Source organism: Micromys minutus, assembly GCF_963924665.1.
Source record: "Micromys minutus genome assembly, chromosome: 5".
NCBI lineage: Eukaryota > Metazoa > Chordata > Mammalia > Rodentia > Muridae > Micromys > Micromys minutus.
The window spans coordinates 79,856,796-79,875,235 of NC_137974.1; the positions used below are offsets into that span (position 1 = coordinate 79,856,796).

An 18,440-nucleotide genomic window follows, 5' to 3' on the forward strand; every position below is an offset into this window, starting at 1 on the left:
AAGCCATGAAGACCCAAACCAAACCAAAAGTTGACAAGCTTAGGCGAGAAAACTTTTAGTTAATGCATGGGGAAAAAAACTACACTGTTGCAATTAAAACAGACTGCAGGATAGAAAGCCAGGTCTTCCCAGAAACACACTCAAAACTGGACCTGGTTCTTGCCTCCCTCCCATTTACCCCACAAAACTAAGCTGAAGAACCAGCTTCATACAGAAATGTCCATTATTGTTGCATTTAATTTCCACATAAAATAAAGCTTTCAATGAAACACTAAGTTTTTGTATTAGAGACTTTATAAGGTCACAAAAGAACAAAATACATGTTTGACATGAGCTAATCTTTACTGAAAACACACATTATAACCCTTACAGACATAGTAAAAATCTTAACACTAGCTTGTCAGACTTTACGTTGCTGAACAGAAGATGCACTTTCAAAAGTGGGTTCAGGTTGGTCACAAACATCAAGTGTTGTGCCCATCAAACATCATGCTTTTAAACAAAAGTTTCCCACACCTTTCAGATATGATTCTGATTGTTCTAATGATTTCCTTAGGAAAGCCTGCAACAGGAAAGTCTGGAAACCTGTCTTTCACAAACCACACAGTCTCCTCATCTTGCTAATGTGCCACCCCTTTCCTGTCTACATTCTCAAGTTAACAGCTTAGAGACACCGAGGAAGCCTCCAGATGCCACCTGTCAGTGACTTAGATATGGTCTACTTAGTGTCATGGTATGTCAGTGGTCTGGACCTAAAGAGACAGGGAGAGGAAGTGACTAGGGCACTGCTCTAGGAAGTAATCGATACTGCTGTCATGGGCACCTGGTTAGAGAAGGGAGGAGCAAGCCTGGCTGGTAAGAGCTGTTTAGCTTCTTGTGTCTCACACCTTGTGTCTGTTATCTGTTCCTAACACTGGGATGCCACTGGCTGGCAGACAGTAGGAGGGTACCAGCCTCTTGTATCACCAGAACTGTGAACTAAATAGATCTGTTCTTTAAAAAATATCCATTGACCTTCAGTATTTTGTAGTAGGTATTAAATCTAAGTCAAGGAACCATGGGCAGTGGCCTGCCTCTACAGAGTATTTACCACCAGAATTGGTTAAGTTTTAACTGAAACTACTACTACTGATTTTATTCTGTGACTTATAATAAACTGCACAGAAAGTATGTCATTATGTAACAAGGCGGGTCCAGCCTATCACTGGATGAGAAGAAAGGGAAGCAGAGAGGAGGAAAGGAATTGAGGAAAGTCAAGAGGATTTAGAGCCAGGTGATCTTAATTGGCGATAGGTAGATTAGAATATTTTCAAGGGTTTCTATAGGTCAATTTGTCTTATCTAGGTGGGCAGTTTATATCTTTGTCAACTGGGTGCAAGCTGATTGTATAGATGGATAGTGGATTGAGAATTTAACATGTAAATCTGATTGATAAATTATTGAGTTATCATTTTACCAGGCTGTGGGACATGTGAGCAAAGTTCCTGGCTGGCAGAGAAGTGGTGCTGGCTATGTGGCCCATAGCTCCGGGAAGGAACCAAGAACCAGTAGCTGCAGATCCATTTTTCATTTTTACCACAATAACTACCAACATTCTTTCTTTAAAGAAAAGGTTTACCTGGCAATGTTATCACAAATTCCATGGCCTCCAAATTTTGCCGTTTCTACAGGGGCCCCTGGCTTCCGTACCATGATTTTCAGAGTCAGGCGTTTGCCCTTCATGCCAGCAGCTTCAAGTCGTCTCTGAATTTCTTCCGACAGACTCAGAAGGAAAGCTTCTGCTTCTTTGGGCTACACAAAGAAGACAAAGATGAAAGCGCTCTGTTTTCCTTCTTAACCTAACCGCTCTTGTCAAGTGCCTTAGCTCTGAATATTGAGCACATCTTACTCCCTATCATAAGCACTTATTTAAAAGAAACACTGCATACACCTTGAGCTGTGTGTTAAGTAGTCATGTTCTCAGTTACTGAGGACTCTGTAAGGCATTTTCCTTTCTGACTTTTTTATGCTGTCACCGACCTGTTGCAAATCTTAGAGTCCCTGATAAAATGTGAATTCCAACACTCTATTAGATCCCTACATGAGGTGACAAAGAGCAAGCACTCTTGTCAGATCTCAAATCCTCAGGATGTGCAGTGTTTATAGAACTAAGTTCCAGAAAGGTACCCAAATCCAAATATGCATTCTTGAGAACAAACACTAGTCCATTTTTACTACCACTACAGCAGAGGCAGTGTTTCTCAACCTGTGGGTCATGACCCCTTTAGGAATCAAATGGCCCTTTCACAGGGTCGCGTAAGACCATCTAAAAACCACAGATATTCATATTACTATTCTTAACAATAGCAAAATTACAGTTATGAAGTAGCAATTAAAATAATTTTGTGGTTGGAAGTAACAACATAAAAAATATTAAAGGATCGCAGCATTGCATTAGGAAGGGTGAGAACCACTGAGGTATAAAAATGGAATAAAGGAGACCCATTTTTAACTATAGTTTAAAATAAGTTTAAAATACTTGTCTGGCCTTTTTCTCTTCATTGGTAATGGGAATAATTGTAATTCAAATCACTTTTGACCACAAAAGAAGAGTATTTGTATCTTTCCTTAAGACATGGATTTTTAATTAAGGATCTACCTTACAACCTTACAAGTTGCCAAGGCTCTGAGAAAACCAAGAGTCTCTATGTTTACTTTAGTCACCAAGAGCTTTCGAGGGTAGAAACAGGATCATGTAAAGGCACATTACCTGGGTGAACCTTATTCCGTAGTTAATCTCCGCCGAAACAGATTTTCGTTCCTTCTCTGTTCTAACAGGTCTATCGTCCAAACCTCGGCAGAACCTATACAACATCTGCCCTGTCTTGGGGCCAAACTCTTTCTGGAGTTTTGCCATGGTCAAACATTGCAAATCTCCACAAGTCTTAATTCCCAAAGATGCTAGCTTAGATTCCATTGAACGTCCAACTCCTAGGAAAAGGAATACATACATAGTTACTTACAAACTATTAAAATTTTGATCATTCATTTACATATGCACAAAACAGTAACTTAAATTTTATGCAAAATATAATGTCCTAATACCAAGATTAAGATCTTATCCACAAATCAGTAATTAACAGATTATTGAAGAATTCCTATGATCTGAACCTGCAGAGCACGCACAAACAATACAGAGTTCAGTGTGGAACTGTGCTCAGATACTGATGTCTACACACATCCATGATGGCTTCACTACATTTACTTTGAAACAAAACAGGCACCGATGACATGGGCCTGATCTCACAAGAACATCAGTGGGACCAGAGACATGAAACCAAAGCTGCTCAGTAAACATGGTGGTGTACAAGGGAGGGAGCCCTGTTTCCTTAAATCAAAAGCTAAATGAGCATCTAGAAGGTCTGTCCTGCAGCTGGGGCAGAATACAGTAGCTGCCATGGCTTCCCACACAATGGACACAAAGTATCAATGCTACCCAGGACACTGGTTAGCTCTCCTGCCCCACGCCATATCTAAAAATAAATAGATATTAAAAAGAGATAAACATTTGAGAAAACAGTTGACAGTAACTCAGGTAAACTCTAAATCTTATTTAAATAACTTTACATCATAAAATAGTTACAAGCAGTGAAAATCATGTGTTTGTATGTTATCAAAAAAGAGCAGAGTCTACTGATATCTTTTTCTCAGTGTGGTCATGTAACTTTTGCTTCTATCCTGAGTGGTCTCCTGTGACAGGAAGGACCCTAGTCCTTTCTCTGCTAAGACACCTCCTGGAGACAGTAACAGATGAGGACTTGATAAACTTTAAAAATATCTTTGCCTTGGAAGTAGGCCACAAGTTTAAACCATAAAGAATCTCTCTCCGTGGTGTTCACCCTTCCTAATGCTAGGACCCTTTAATACAGCTCCTCATGCTGTGGTGACCTCAGCCATAACATTATTTTCATTACTACTTCATAACTGTGACTTTGCTACTGTTATGATTTGTGATGTAACTTTTCAGGATAAAGGTTGGTGGCCTACAGGCTGAGAACCACAGAAGTACATCTTGGTGGGGTAGAAAGGATGCTGGCTCCTACTTGTGAGGTTTACAGCACAAGTCAGAACAAAGGGTGAACAAGGAATGGCACTGACCTGCACTGTGTATGTGAGTATGATGGTGTGGGAAATGCAATGCTTGAGAGAGGACCTTGGAATAGCATCATCCACTGACACATGCAAGGGAAGCACAATCAACCTAATGCAATGGAATCATCATCTGCAGACAGCTACTTTGCTGGAACCAAATGGCCCTGCAGTGACTGTGGGGGAAAGGATAAAACTCCAAGCCAAGACCAGAATGGTTACTAATTCAGCGCAGTGTACCAGAGTTCATAAGGAAAAGCTATCTGCATGAGAAAAACAAAACAAAACAAAAAAACGAAACAGGGCTCAAGGTCTAATTATCACAGCCAACCAAGGAAGAAAAGATTTTAAGAAGGGGAGGAGGTGTGCTACCTTAAGGAAAATGCCATGGAAGCTGCTGAACCATCAGTTGGGATATGATGTGCACCTGTCCTAGAGAGGAATCATATTAAAAATGGACAATGATCACCACTCACACAGCCAGACATGGGCAGTCCACTTGATAAGTCTTTGTCATCCACAATGAAATGTCAATTGTGATGGAAATATTTGTGTAATTTAGTAGGCACTTGCGCAAGGCTTGTGAGTACAGGAAATGTGGCCAAGACAAATGAGGAACCTGCTAACTGTAAATGCTGAGCTTGAAGAGCCTTTGGATGGCAACATATCTGTGGAGTGGGAAATCACACACTGCATGCACAAACCCCAGCCCTGACCTTAGGCATGGGGTTCATAATGGAAGACAACACCCACAGGGTCTAGAGCTTTGCAAAGAATCCTTAATATTGAAACAGCTGGTAGAGATAATCTTTTCTCTCACTGGGTATCTACGTTGAATTAAGTATACATTTGTCCGAATAACACCCAATCATCAGCTGGTAGAGTCCCTAATAACCAGTCTTGTGATTTTACCACTTACATCTACTCTACAATTGCTTACTAGTTAAAGAGACATCATATGCTAAGTGCATAATTAGTGAGTGCACTGGTCTCCATGGGCACCTGCACTAACACATCCACATCCCACACAGACACACGTTCATACATACACTTAAAAACTACACAGCTACAAACTAACCTTTAAAACCAGTGCTAGGACTCAAACCCAAGGCATCACGTGCTGGCTGAGTGTCCACACTGAACACCATCTGCATTTCAGGAGCATCGTATCACAGAACAGAGCCTTTGTTTCAGATTAGATAGAAACCATTTGACTACAAGTCTGAAAAGTTGGGAGCTGGGCTGCAGAGACGATGGTTCCCTGGGAAAAAAGCACTTGCCTGACAAGCCCGATACCCTGAGCTCAATCCCTAGAACCCATAGGTGAAGGAAAAATCGAGTCCTCAAAGTTGTCCTTGGACCTCCATACACAACGACATATAATATGCACAAACACAGACTCTTTATAAAGTTTTTTAAAAAGCTCTTAAAAGACTAAGTTAATTTCATGTTTCCCTTAAAATTATTTCTCTAAGTCCTTGGTCCTGTTCCTTAGATACTTGTAACTGCTGCTTGCTTTGCCCAGGGCGGTCAAGTGCTGGCAGAGCCTGGAGACATTCCACTTTGGTCCCAGCTTATACCATTGAAATGTCTGCATTATAGATAGGTTTCTGTGCCAACAGCTGGGCTTATAAATGTGGTGCTGGGAATGGAGCCCAGGTCTTCTGGCATGACACCTACCTAGCCATCTACCAAATAACATCAGTGAGAAATAATGAAAAGTAGAATCCACTAGGTGAAAACTAAAATTTATAATAAATCAACAGGATGTTCAATGTAGTATTTCATTTTCTTTTTTATGACTGTTAACATTGTATTTAAAAAGAGACAGAAGAAAGTTGAGAATGGTAGCACATGTATGTCATTCCAGCACTTGGATGCTGAAGCAAGAAGATCCAGACAGTGTGAGGCACCCTCAAGGCACTAGCAAGATCCTACTTGAAAAACAGCCTCCCGAGAACAGAAAGAAAGGCCCTGCGAGCACTGATGGTCTACCGCACGCAAACACTCCGAGAAGCCGTGTACTTGCCTGGTAGGTTGGTAACGAGCTGCCCTCTGATGAAGTCATCAACTTCGTCTGGCTGCAGGTGGTACTGCCCATCTGGCTTGGCCTTTTTAGTTGCCATTCTAGCAAGAAGAATATTAGAACCTGTGACATTGAAAAGAAAAAAACACTCAAATAATCCATAATCATTTTTTAAAATTTCATACAAAATGTAGATTGAATCATTCAAGTATCTTAAAATGATAAAAACTAACTCAGTTTTGATAAATTTAAACAAGGTTCACACACTTGTTAATTTTATTTAATTTTTCAGAATATGGTCGGTATGGTTGCTAGATGGAGGTTTTTCTTTATTTTAAAATAAGTACTATTTCAATGTCTCTTTGTGACGGACATAGGCAGAGAAAATGGGGAGGGGTTAGCTTGGGTATAGTAGCTCAGGTAAATATAACAGGAGGCTTAAATTGCTCATTAGCTATAAATCTGAAGCTAGCCTGAGCTACAGTAAGAAATCCTGTCTCCCTTCCACTCAAAGTGTAGTAGATTTATAGAAAACTAAAGCAAAAATAAAAACCAGTTGAGTTCCCCAACCTTGGGATCCAGGTTATGAGGGGACAACAGGCCACACTGGCTTTGGAAACAACACCCCAAATCAGAGCATGTGCCATGTGAGGGATTCCAGAGGAAGATCAGCAGTGAATGGAGACAGCGCAGAGACCCATAGAAAAGATAAGCTTTTCTATGAAAGAGACCAACAGCCAGACATCAGGAAAGGGTTGCACTAACAACCCAATACACACTAACCGTAAATTCTTATAAGGAGTTGAAGTTCAGAAAAGTCGTATCAAAATGATGAAAGTAGTAAGTTTAGGGAGTTGGAGAGAAAAGGTGGGTGGGGGAGATCACCAAGTGGAATTTTAGTTTTAACCCCATTTTAAAACTGAAAATGTATTTACACCATCACTTGTAAATGAAAATAAGAATGATTAAAAAAATTAAAGCTGTGCTTGACACTGGCATACAAAGTTTGGTAGGAAAAGAAGGCTGACCTTCAGGCCAGCAGTACGGATGAAAAGGCAGGCTAGACAGTAACTATGTAAGCAGTGCTAACACATTCGCCATGTTTGATATTTTCAGTATACTGTTTCACATGTTAAAAACCTTGCTGAAAGATGAACTCAGCTGGTGCAACATTGGGAATGACTTACAGGGGTCAAAACTGGTCTCTGATTCATGTGAAGGCTGCATAACCAGGCAGAAGACTGCATCTCACTGAAATCCCCCGCTGGGTGTAGTATGAGACTGCATTTCTAATAGTGTTGTTTTGCTAAATGGACGTGTTATCAAATTATCTGCCACAAATATTTATATTATGCCCCTAAATTATTTGTGCTACTCTCAACCTTGGTCAAACATGTTTCTTTCTAGTGGGTAGAAGGTCAAAAAGAATCTTAAGTGTCAACGACGCCAAGAATAAGTGGGACACCCAGAGCACCATCTCCACCACCCAGGGCTCCGGGAACAGAAACATCTTAGAAACTGGGGGGTGGGGGTGGGAGGGATTTAAGACCTGGAAGTGGAGAGGAGCGCTGAGAACAGCTGTCTCCTGAATGTGACAGGGCACAATGCACTCAAGTCTCCTAAGACCTGAGAGTGACAATTCCAGAATGGATAGTCTCACCCTAGAGAGAGTACTGGCAGTTAGGGGAAGTAAGTTATCCCACAAGTTTGGGATGCTGACAGGTCGTCTGTCTACTATAAGAGATGGTCCCACAACCATGAGCTTGGCAGTGCATGTATGAAGAACCAGTGGATCAACAGAAACAAAACAGAATCAGGACATGAAGATGGGAAGGAACCAAGTAATACACTGCATCCATGATGAGACTGCCAACAGTAGGCAGATGTTTCTAATTAAAAAGACAAGAGCATGTGCTTGGGATAGTGGGTTAGACAGAAGCACCTCCTGGGCTAATTTTAAAGACATAGGTATGGTGGTTTAAGTGAAATGCCCACTGCTGGCTCAGGCATTTGAATGTGTGGCCCCCAGTTAGTAGCCCTGTTCGAGGTGGCACAGGCAGTGTGGCCTGTTGGAGGAAGTCTGTCACTGGGAACAGGCCCTGAACTTTCCAAAACCAGGTCCCATGTCCAGAGCATTCTCTCTGCTTCCTGTTTGTGGTCTGAGATTCAAGGCCTCATCTCTGCTGTGTGGTGCCACTGTGGATCCCACCCATCTACACCTGAGAACTCAACACAAACTTTTCTGTAAGTTGCCTTACTCTGTCACAGTGATTTTAAAAATGGACCACATCAGTCTATCTTCCCTCTGAAATCATCTCAGAAACAGGCAAACAAGAACTCTTCAGTGCAAGACCTACGGACTTGAGGTCTAGGGTTTTCCCACTGACCCTCAATGAGGGGTGGCACAGACAGCTTGTGCTTTTCAGTTCTGAAGGTCAGAGTTCAAGGTTAACACAAGGAGAACAGGTGGTGGCAACAGCTGAATAGACCAAAGAGAATGGAGGGAAGAGACACAAGAGCCTGGTCCTACAGAGAACACTGTGATCCTGAAAAGCACAGGGCAGAAAAGGAGACTTAAGCTTCAAGTTCTATGCTATTAATCTGCTTTTAAAGTAGATTCTGTTCAAATGTGAGGAAAACAAAATTTTTAATTTAATTTACCTCTCTCTTTTTCTTCTTGAACAAGAGAGAACTTCTCAGTCTCTTGCTACAAAAGTATCCTATCGCCATTTATTTGCTTTATTTACTGCACAGCTGTTAGTAATGATAAAGCAAGGGCAAGGACACTTCTGCAATGTATAGTAAAGCAGTAAACTGCCTCTACACAGGGACAGTCAAGGATTCCAAACGTTGGGTAAAACAAGCACATGAAAAGCCATGCACTAACCAATTCCAACGGAGGCAGCACATTTAGTCTTGTCTTTGATTTCCATACGCAGGGCAGCTGCAAACTCCTCAGGAGAAAGTTTAGTCTCGGCAAGGATGTCAGTGACGTCAATCAGTGCTTCGTCACAACTGACAGCTTCAATGCTGTGTGTGTAGCTATCAGGACAAAGCAAAGGCAGTGAGTCACACCTATGGGCTGCTCTGGGAGATGTTAGATACTGCGACACCAGCACACCAGCACACCACTACAACACTAGCACAACACCACACCACAACACCAGCACAACAACACAAACTTCTAATCTTATATAACCCCTCTACAATGCCACTGTTTAGTTATCTGACTCTGACTACAAAGTTAGTGTTCTAATCCTTTACCAGAATTACTACAGCAGAAATGACTGGACCCAGAATACCCTGTGCACATGAAAAGCTACAAAGGGGCCAATGGATCACAATTATCAAAATTTCAAAAATGGCTTATCAGAAAATTTTATGAACAGAAGTTTACACGCATCAATTCAATGACAGCTGTTCATCTAAAAGCAAAATACCACTATTAACTATCGAATACCTATTAAATCCCTGTGATTCTATAGGACAAAGGGACCAGTCACCCTAAATGCTGGCTAGGAGAAACACACCCATATCTTCAAGTGGAAATGCTGTTCCTTTTTCTAAACTGTGCAGTCTCCCTAGATAAAAGACTACTTGTTTTCACAAGCTAGACAAGAGGTATAATCTCAAGACCATGCGACAGGCTCAGACCAGACCAGAAATGACAGACACCAAAAGAAAGGGGCCTCACAACCAAGGCCTGTCTCAGTTCACTTGTTAGTACACAGTTTTGAGTAGGTTACAAACCAAAATCTACTCGTTCAATAAATAAATGCTACTTAGGCTAAAAATGTTAACAATAAAGGGATTTTGTCACAGAACAGAAATGTGCCACTAAAAGTACTCATAGATAGAAAGTGTAACAGGCCCAAGCTCTCCCTCCATTTTTAAGCTATAGGTGCAAGCTAGTCATCTCCTCCTGGATGTGGAATCAAGAAGACAGCAGCATCTCTAACAAACCGCTCTTAGCCCTCCTTTTGATGATCAATGCCTTCAGGTTTTGAACTGCATTAAACACATTTGTGAAACAGTAACATCCAAACTGCTATACTTCACTTACAATGGCCTTTACATGCGACTGAAACTGTCCAAGTCTATTATTCCTTGCTATTAAGGTAACTTCCAGAAGGGCAGGGACTGGACATTGTTTCTCTTGGTGAGACTAGCAGAATCAAGCAGCTACTTGTTGTTCCTGGTTAATAGTGTTCAGAATAAAGCTTTAGAAGAAAAGGCAGCTTCCATGGTCTGCACTAGGTTTTCTGTGCACATTACAGCTTTAGTGTTTTCATGGGGCTCTTGGGTGTGTGAATAGTGGGTCTCTGGTTCTTGTGTCTGTTCTTGAACTCTGTCTTCTGTTGGTTTGCCTTATCCAACATCACTGTGATGGATTTATGTTATTATATTTTATTTTGTTACACTTGTTATATCTTCTACATACATAGAAGTCTGTTCTTATGGAGACGAAATGGGAGTGGATCTGGGTGGAAGGGGAGGTGCAGAGGAACTGGCCTATAGAGAGGGAAGTGTCATCAAGATGTGATCTAGAGATAAGAGTCTATTCTCCCTAAACAGTGGGCGGGCAGAGACAGAGGTGAGATCCGTCACCCTGGAAAGCCAACACACAGCTCTGGGATCTACAAACTGTGGACCAGTAACGTACACATTTTTACTGGAGCAGACCAGTGTCAGTCACTCACATCACTTAAACCTTTTCAGTTTGCAAAAAATTAAGGGGTTGTGAGACTTCTTGTAGCCCTTTAGGCAGAAACTACATGATTCTGGCTTTAGAGCATGTGTAAGTTGCAAAATAATTTTAATTCTTTAATACTGCTTTAGTATTAAAAAAGCCTACACTGAAAAAGAAATTATCTCCTTTCCTCAAGCTATAACTCTAATTAACCACTTTAAAAACAATTACCAGACTCACTCTTTATAAAAAGTAATTTTTGGCATGCTTAAAGATTTTAAGATGAAAAAATTTTTAAATGTCTGTATTTCTGGCTCATCGGTTTGAACTTTACTCAGTTGCAGTACAGGGGACTCCCCCCAATACCTTAGCTGGTGCTGAAATTCTAGGATACAGTATACACTGCTGCACCTCACTGTGAATGCTAATCTTAATCATAATGCAAGTGTAATAAAGGAGAAGAACCAAATGCAACAAAAGCAGCAGCAGCAGCAACAACAAACCACTAGAATTCTTGGTCAATCTGCTTCATGGGAAAGAAGTCAGGTCTATACAGACAACACACAGTAGCACTCGAACAACGATATGGTGTGAACTTATCCTGAGACTTAAAACTGCAGCTACATTTAAAGAAAAGAAAGGTAGCTATCAAACTGGCAGGCGGAGAAAAAGGATCACAGAAGAGAGAAAAATCTAGAGACTCTCATAATGAGTAATCAAATTAATCAAAGCAGTGGAGAGAAGAAATGGACCTGAGTACATTGCACACAGTACCTTGCCAGTGTCTCATACATTGCTTGGGCAACTTCCCTGCATGCATGAAAATCATATGGAACAGCTTGCAGATTAGGACACAGCTGTTTAGCATGTCCAAAAAACATTCCGTTCTTAATGCCAACTTGTCTAGAAAGGAAAGAAAACACAGTGGAGATTACATCAGGATCTGCAGCTGACTACCAAGTCGCAGGTGTGTCATTTCTCCCCATGCCACTAATATACAAGTTCCACCTAACGGCCCTTCTCATCAGGGGTTAACAATAGGCATTAGGAAACTTACAAGTCTGTTGTCCCCCCAACAGATAATAATACAACTGTCTCACTAGAGTACACGACATCTTTTGTCTATGGCTAAACACTTGTAAAACTTGACCTCTGGCCCCTTTGCAGAAATGCCAGCATGCCATATGCTGGTGATATCACAACCACCACAGAGCAGGAATGTGCTGTCAAACAGTTTTCTTCTCCTAATACGTGGCACAATATAGCCAGGCTCATCCCCCAAAGACAAAGCAGATAACAAAAGAACTACACAGAACAGTGCTATGTGACAGACAGACAAAGTGTACTCATCCTATTACCACCCAATTCCCAATTGACCAATTCCAATGCTCCTCAATGGCTCCGCAGTGGTTGAGATGCCAACAGCATTGTATGGTAGGACATCACTCTGGGCAGGAGCCAGGGTTCCACAACTTTGAGGGACCTAATTGAAAACGGTAAATTTTAAATCTATTGTGTGTCTCAATGTCCCACATTATCTTTGATATTTGGAGCATTCAGCATAAAACTACAATTATGGAATTTTATATAATTAGTAAAATTCCATCTATTACTCTGTAAAGAACCAAGAAAAAAATCACAGTAAAAAACACAAGCAAAATAAAGCAATGTTTCACCAGATAACACAATGTTGCATAGGATGATCATGGTTTTTCCTTATATCCATTCAGTAATATTCACCAAGTATGGACTTAGTTGGTGGTGTGCATGCTTAAGAAACAGTTACAATCGTTTCTTGGCCTCTTGCTAAGATCAGGTGATTAACCAGTCTTCTATTATTATGTAGAGGCTCCTGGGACTTTCCTAACATTCACTCAGCAGAGAGCTATGAAGAATTAGGAAACCTCTCAAGTTATTGAGAAGCAAACCCAAAACTATATACATTTTTCACATAAATAAAAATAATAAATTGCTTCATCACAGAGGATGGAGTAAGAAGCGAACACAGTGGAGGAGGTAGTGATTGGCAGTAGAGGCAGCTGAAGCAGCTGTGTGCAGGGACAGATCAGGCAATCTGTAAGGTGCTGGGCGTGCCCCACAAACAGACCCCAAGATGTTTGTTAGCATGTTCCTGAATCTACCCAGCCTGATTTGAGTTACAGTTAGCAGCCTTAATAAACCAATATGCTTGTCAATACATGGAAGTTTAGACAGGTTTTTATAACGCATAGCTTTGAAAAAGTAAACTTCTGGTAATAAAATTCTAAAATTATCTTAATTAAGTTCAACATTCAGATTAAAGGCACATTACACTGATCCTACATACATTCTATTTTCTTTCCTTAAAAAAAAATCCTATATATAGGAAAACTTTCAAAAACACTGCTTAGAAAAAGTGCTCCTTGTGCTTATGTACTCATGCAACCTTCCAGAGAGGTCTCCATGGCAGCTGCGCTGGAGCTTCTAAACCCGATGCTTCCACATCCCAAGGGCAAGTAAGGCACAAGTGCTCCAAACACCAGTGTTTGCTGGGCGTGGACCTGACCCAGGGCCTTATGCGTGCTGGGCAAGCATTCTTCCAACTGAGCCACATCTCCCATCACAAGGGAACTGTGAGGCCACATACACTATAGACAAGTTCTAAACTAAGAAAACAAATCCAGGAGACTTCCCCATAACTGAGGGAAACACACTTTCCTTGGGAAGATGTTCAGGAAATTAAGATTTGTTCCACAGAATACAAACCAATAAAGGCAAATCACAAAGGAAGTCTGAAGGCCTGATGCATGCTGGGATACACAAAAAGTTTCAACCCAGTTGACACAATAATACCCTGTCATAAAACAAACAACAAAGGCTGAGGTGGCTCTAATAGAAAATGGAGCGATTCATGAGTCCCTCCACTAAAACCATGCAGAGTAGTTACTACAGCTCTATTTTTAAGTATGTGGTACAAAACACAAGTTGTGTCCTGTTTTAAAGCACAGCACATATTCCTGGTGCCATAGGCTTGGCTCAGACAAAGTTCTTTGGGGTTAGATTCAGCAATATAAAAAGAGAAAGCATCAAATCAGTACTGATGGTCATTCAATGTACTACATATCACAGATTCCCTATCATTAAATACCTGTAAAATGTTCTTAGGACAGAGAGGTTTCAAATGTCTATTTTCTTAGTTCTGAAGGGTACATTTCTTTAAGGGACAGCCTTGAGTTTGCTGTGCAGCACAAATAGACACTGAGCTCCTCCTAGCCCTGTCTTTGCCGCTCAAGTGTTAGCAGTGTTAGAATTACCATCCTGCACCACCATGTCTAGCCCTTTCTCAGCACCTCCAGCACGTATTCCTTAGAGGACACAGAACTCTACACACACACTGCACCATCTAGGGTTGCCCATCACCTACTCTTAATAACGTCACTGTTTCTCTATGTCAAGCTCATGAATGCACAGGACCAGGTTGTCCAACCTCAAACATTTCTCTGATAAAATTATGAGGTTTGTGTAGAAAAAGGGGAGACAAGAAATTGTTCTGAATACCTTATTGGGAAAAGCATTCTAGAAAATGGGAAATTACAATAAAAGTAATAGAAATTCCACAGATGTAAGTCTACTTGGTCTTGTTATCTTTTTCATCAAATCTGAAATAAACACATGCTTTTTACCTAGCACTGAAGTGACTTGCCGCATACTACCTGGTGTTCATCTACTCACTCCAATTACAGTGGCCTTCTGCTTGGTGGCCACCACCTGTGGTCAATACAAACATGCCACCCAGGCACAGAGGCCAGTAAATTCAGTGCTACCAAACTAACAACACACCCACCCCTGATAAAACCTTGGGACTTCCACCAGACTTTGAGCTGGCTGGTGTTGACCAAGACCCTAAAGAGGAGTGTGACAAGACGTGAGTTCTCACTCAATCAACTAGCAATGTACTTCTAGGCATCTCTTTATCCTCATCACTGGTCACAACTGTCTATTAGTAGCCAGGTTACCATTCAATACACTCTATACACTATGCTAACAATTACCAACAATCCCAACACAGTTCTTTTTACTAAATTATCCTTAGTAAAGTAAGTTTCAAAATTCTGGCCATTATCAACTGGCAATAGTAAAACAGTTTTGTTCATGATAAAAGTAAACTTAGTGAACATATATTCGTCATATCATAAAACGGCTAAGAACATAACATGTTTTATATTAATGCATACTTAAATATATTTTAGTAAAATAAAATAATAAAATTAAGAGTATTTTAATCAAACTACTCTGATAATACTATGCTGAACTCAAATATATTATGTTCAGATCAGACTTCCTTAAATAAATTCAAAAATATTGAAAACTACAAAAATTTAACTTTTTCCATACTTATTGAATTCTTTAACATGTATCAATGATGTACTCACTATATAAGGCAATAATGTCTAAATTTAATTATTGAAAAAGAAAAAAGGATTTCTCTAATTATTACTCCTTTTAACTGTTACAATGTTTAAAATCTTCAGTTCTGGGATTGAATTTGGGTCTTCATGCTTGTGTGCTCTCTTTAACTGCTGATCCTCTTTACTGGACCTTACATAATTTTCTGGGATATAAGACAAATCATAATTATGGCTTTCAAATAATTGTAAAATAATCACCCACACAAAACCTAGTGGTAACAAGCTCATATATTCTTACTAATTTAAAATGAGAATAGGTCTAATGGTATTAAATACTTTACTTATAATTTAAAAGGCAATCAAGCTTCAGCTTAATTTTCTGTGTGTTTTTTCTTGAATGTATCTGTGCACTATGTGTGCCTTGTGTTCACAAAGGCCATAAGAATTAAACAGCAGGACCTGAAAGACAGAGTTGTGAGGGACTATGTGGGTGTGAAAAACTGAACTTTCATCTGCAAGAATAGCTGCTCCTCACTGCTGAGTATCTTTCCAGCCCAAGTTTTAACTTAAAAAAAAAAAAAAAGAGTTTTTCGGGGGCTGGAGAGATGGCTCAATGGTTAAGAACACTGACTGTTTTCCTAGAAGTCCTAAGTTCCATTTCCAGCAGACACATGGTGGTTCACAACCATATCCAATGGGATCCGATGACCTATTCTGGTCTGTCTGAAGAGATTGACAGTATATATATTCATAAAATAAATGAACCTTTTAAAAAAAATTTTATTTGTAAGAAGACTAAATAAATAAGGCCCCACTTACCACATTAAAAAAAAGTAACTTTCAATTTTACCTGAAAGATGATAAATACAAGACCTAATTTTTTTTTAAACTGGAGGATATCATGAGGAACTATTATATTATTTAAAACTATGACCATGTAGTGTAAAAAGACTCAGGCTAAATATATTTCTTTTTACATGTATTAATATATGTTGAAACCATAGGCTTGACTTGTGAGATTTTTATCTTTCTAAAAGCACATAAAAGCTGTTCATTAAGAATTAGAACTCACATAGCTTCTACATACCTGGCTTCATAACTACAAGAAGCAATTTCAGCTTTTGAGAGAACAGAATCGATGCCATTTGTTTGTGTAGAATCTTGATTCTCCCATACTGATGAATCTGGTATATCTGCTTTAAGATAAAAATTAATTATTATGTTAAAAATTTGTTTTCCTCAACTTTTATTTAAAAAAATCTATTTTCTCTATTTTCAGATGCAAAAGTTTAAATTCGAAATACCTATTTGAATTGGAATTATTTCTATATTTAGTAAAACAAGACTAATAAAATTGTTTTCTTTCATTATATTCTTCAGCAACAGTCAGATTAAAAACATGTCACAATAAACGCAAACTGTTCTGTTTTCATGGATGTAAATCAGCCTGTTCTCCTGTAACAAAGTTGCTTGCTTGCTCCCTCAGGGAAGACAAGGGTGAAGTGACCAGGGAGATAAGCTCCCTGCCCTTGCCTTAGGAGAACTATGCAGCTCACTGTAATGAGAAAAAGTTAAAAGAAAATACAAGTTTCTTAGAATGATCTTTTGTTATTTCCTAATAGAAGTTTCTATAAAACTTTAAAACCAATGTTAAAGAAAAATCAAATTTCTGCCAGCCATTTGATAAAATAACTTAATAATACTTCTTAGAAACTATGGTTTCTTGTTCCTCTTATTCAGAAATTAAGCCAGTGTTACTGGATGATCTCATCTACATATACACATATATGCACACACATATAATATACATATATGTATATTATGTAAATTTATTTTCATATACTATAAAGATGCTTCATCTTAGACTTCAAGGTTTTTCTTCTATACATATCAGGTAAAAATAGACTAATAGCATTATTTTCTACTTCTAATTTTAACAACTGCACCTTCTTTTTAAAAACTTGAGCTCAATTACAATCAGTAGTAACTGCTCTACAGAACATAACTCTAGTCTCAACAGAACAGCAGCTCAACAACATTTCTAATATCCAAACCAAATTTGCAATCTCCCCAAAGCATAGAAAAGTACCTGGGCCTAGAAAGCCTACTGGCTACATGACACAGAGATTCACTAATAATTGAGAAGTATCTTAAAAGTTTTGGTCATAGCCTCAGGATAATACTATTAGGTTAAAGATGAAGTATGCTTTTATACAACTTATTAAAAACATACTACATTCTTAAAAGACAATCTCAAGCATGTTTCTACTCTAAACAACATCATTAGTATCATTTTAGCTAATTCCAAGCAGCCCTATTCTAAAGCACAGTGTAACAGCACACAGCTAACAAACTACTCAGTGCCTCTTTTGTACTTAAGAGCTCAATGAAAAACAACCGAGTTATTGCACCACCAGAAAAACACAGCACAATCTCTGGCTTCATTGGCAATAACTCTTCCTTACCTGACCAATAACCATCAACATCTCATACAAGTATTTCCAGATCCTAGCACCCATACATGAACACAACAAATACAAGGTAAACTCAGAACTGGTATCTTGGTGGAAGTTAACTGCAACTTGCATCAAAAATAAAAACAAGAGTACACAATGTGTGCTATGACTTCTGGTAAACTATAAGTACATGCCACACTCTTACGAACTCAAGACAGAAAGTGAGCAGATTATCCAGTGTTTCTGTATCAGTCCACTATCCAATCTGTATGAATTTAAGGGTTGTCAGTAACAGACCAACAGCAGGTACCACTAAACAAAGACCACAATCTCTATCTTCCCAAGTTATAACCATGAATTATGCTCTAAAAGGGAGTTACATGACCTTTGTATTTGAGGGACTATTTAAATAAGAATCTCATTTGAAGTGAAATCAGAGTGTGGTCCATGCGCCCCCAATGCCCTGGCCTGAGAGGCAGCACCATGGTGTTCCTCTTCACTGGGCTGGCTGACCTGTTCCACAGTGCAGCAGAATGCGTGGGTCTCTCCACCAGCGGAGTGAGTTGCTTCATGTGAGATTCGGGGAAATGCAGGGATACACTGTCCTCACTGGAGGGCAAAGTAGAGAACTGCTGATCAAAACTTGACAAACTAGACGGGCACATGGAGAATGTGGAGGAACGGTTGGAGAAATCAGAGGCCAGGACACAAGTCTGTGAAAAAGAAATCGCTGAGAATAAATCTATGACTAA

The 18,440-nt window shown here is 39.6% G+C and overlaps 1 protein-coding gene across 6 annotated transcripts in view; it reads right to left on the minus strand.

Moving 5' to 3' along the window:
• The window catches only part of REV1 (REV1 DNA directed polymerase), a 61,532-nt gene that overhangs the window by 5,319 nt on the left and 37,773 nt on the right, over positions 1 to 18,440 (minus strand). For 3 of the 6 annotated variants that reach the window (XM_080917196.1, XM_080917194.1, XM_080917195.1), the window contains 6 exons: positions 16,320 to 16,428; positions 11,619 to 11,747; positions 9,042 to 9,196; positions 6,158 to 6,277; positions 2,750 to 2,970; positions 1,619 to 1,791 (listed from right to left, as the gene is read on the minus strand). In XM_080917196.1, the coding sequence (XP_080773322.1) occupies positions 1,619 to 1,791; positions 2,750 to 2,970; positions 6,158 to 6,277; positions 9,042 to 9,196; positions 11,619 to 11,747; positions 16,320 to 16,428 (907 nt within the window). Of the gene's footprint in view, positions 1 to 1,618; positions 1,792 to 2,749; positions 2,971 to 6,157; positions 6,278 to 9,041; positions 9,197 to 11,618; positions 11,748 to 12,202; positions 12,298 to 16,319; positions 16,429 to 18,201; positions 18,256 to 18,440 lie in introns of those variants that run through there. The other 3 variants (XM_080917199.1, XM_080917197.1, XM_080917198.1) reach the window with 3 other exon arrangements.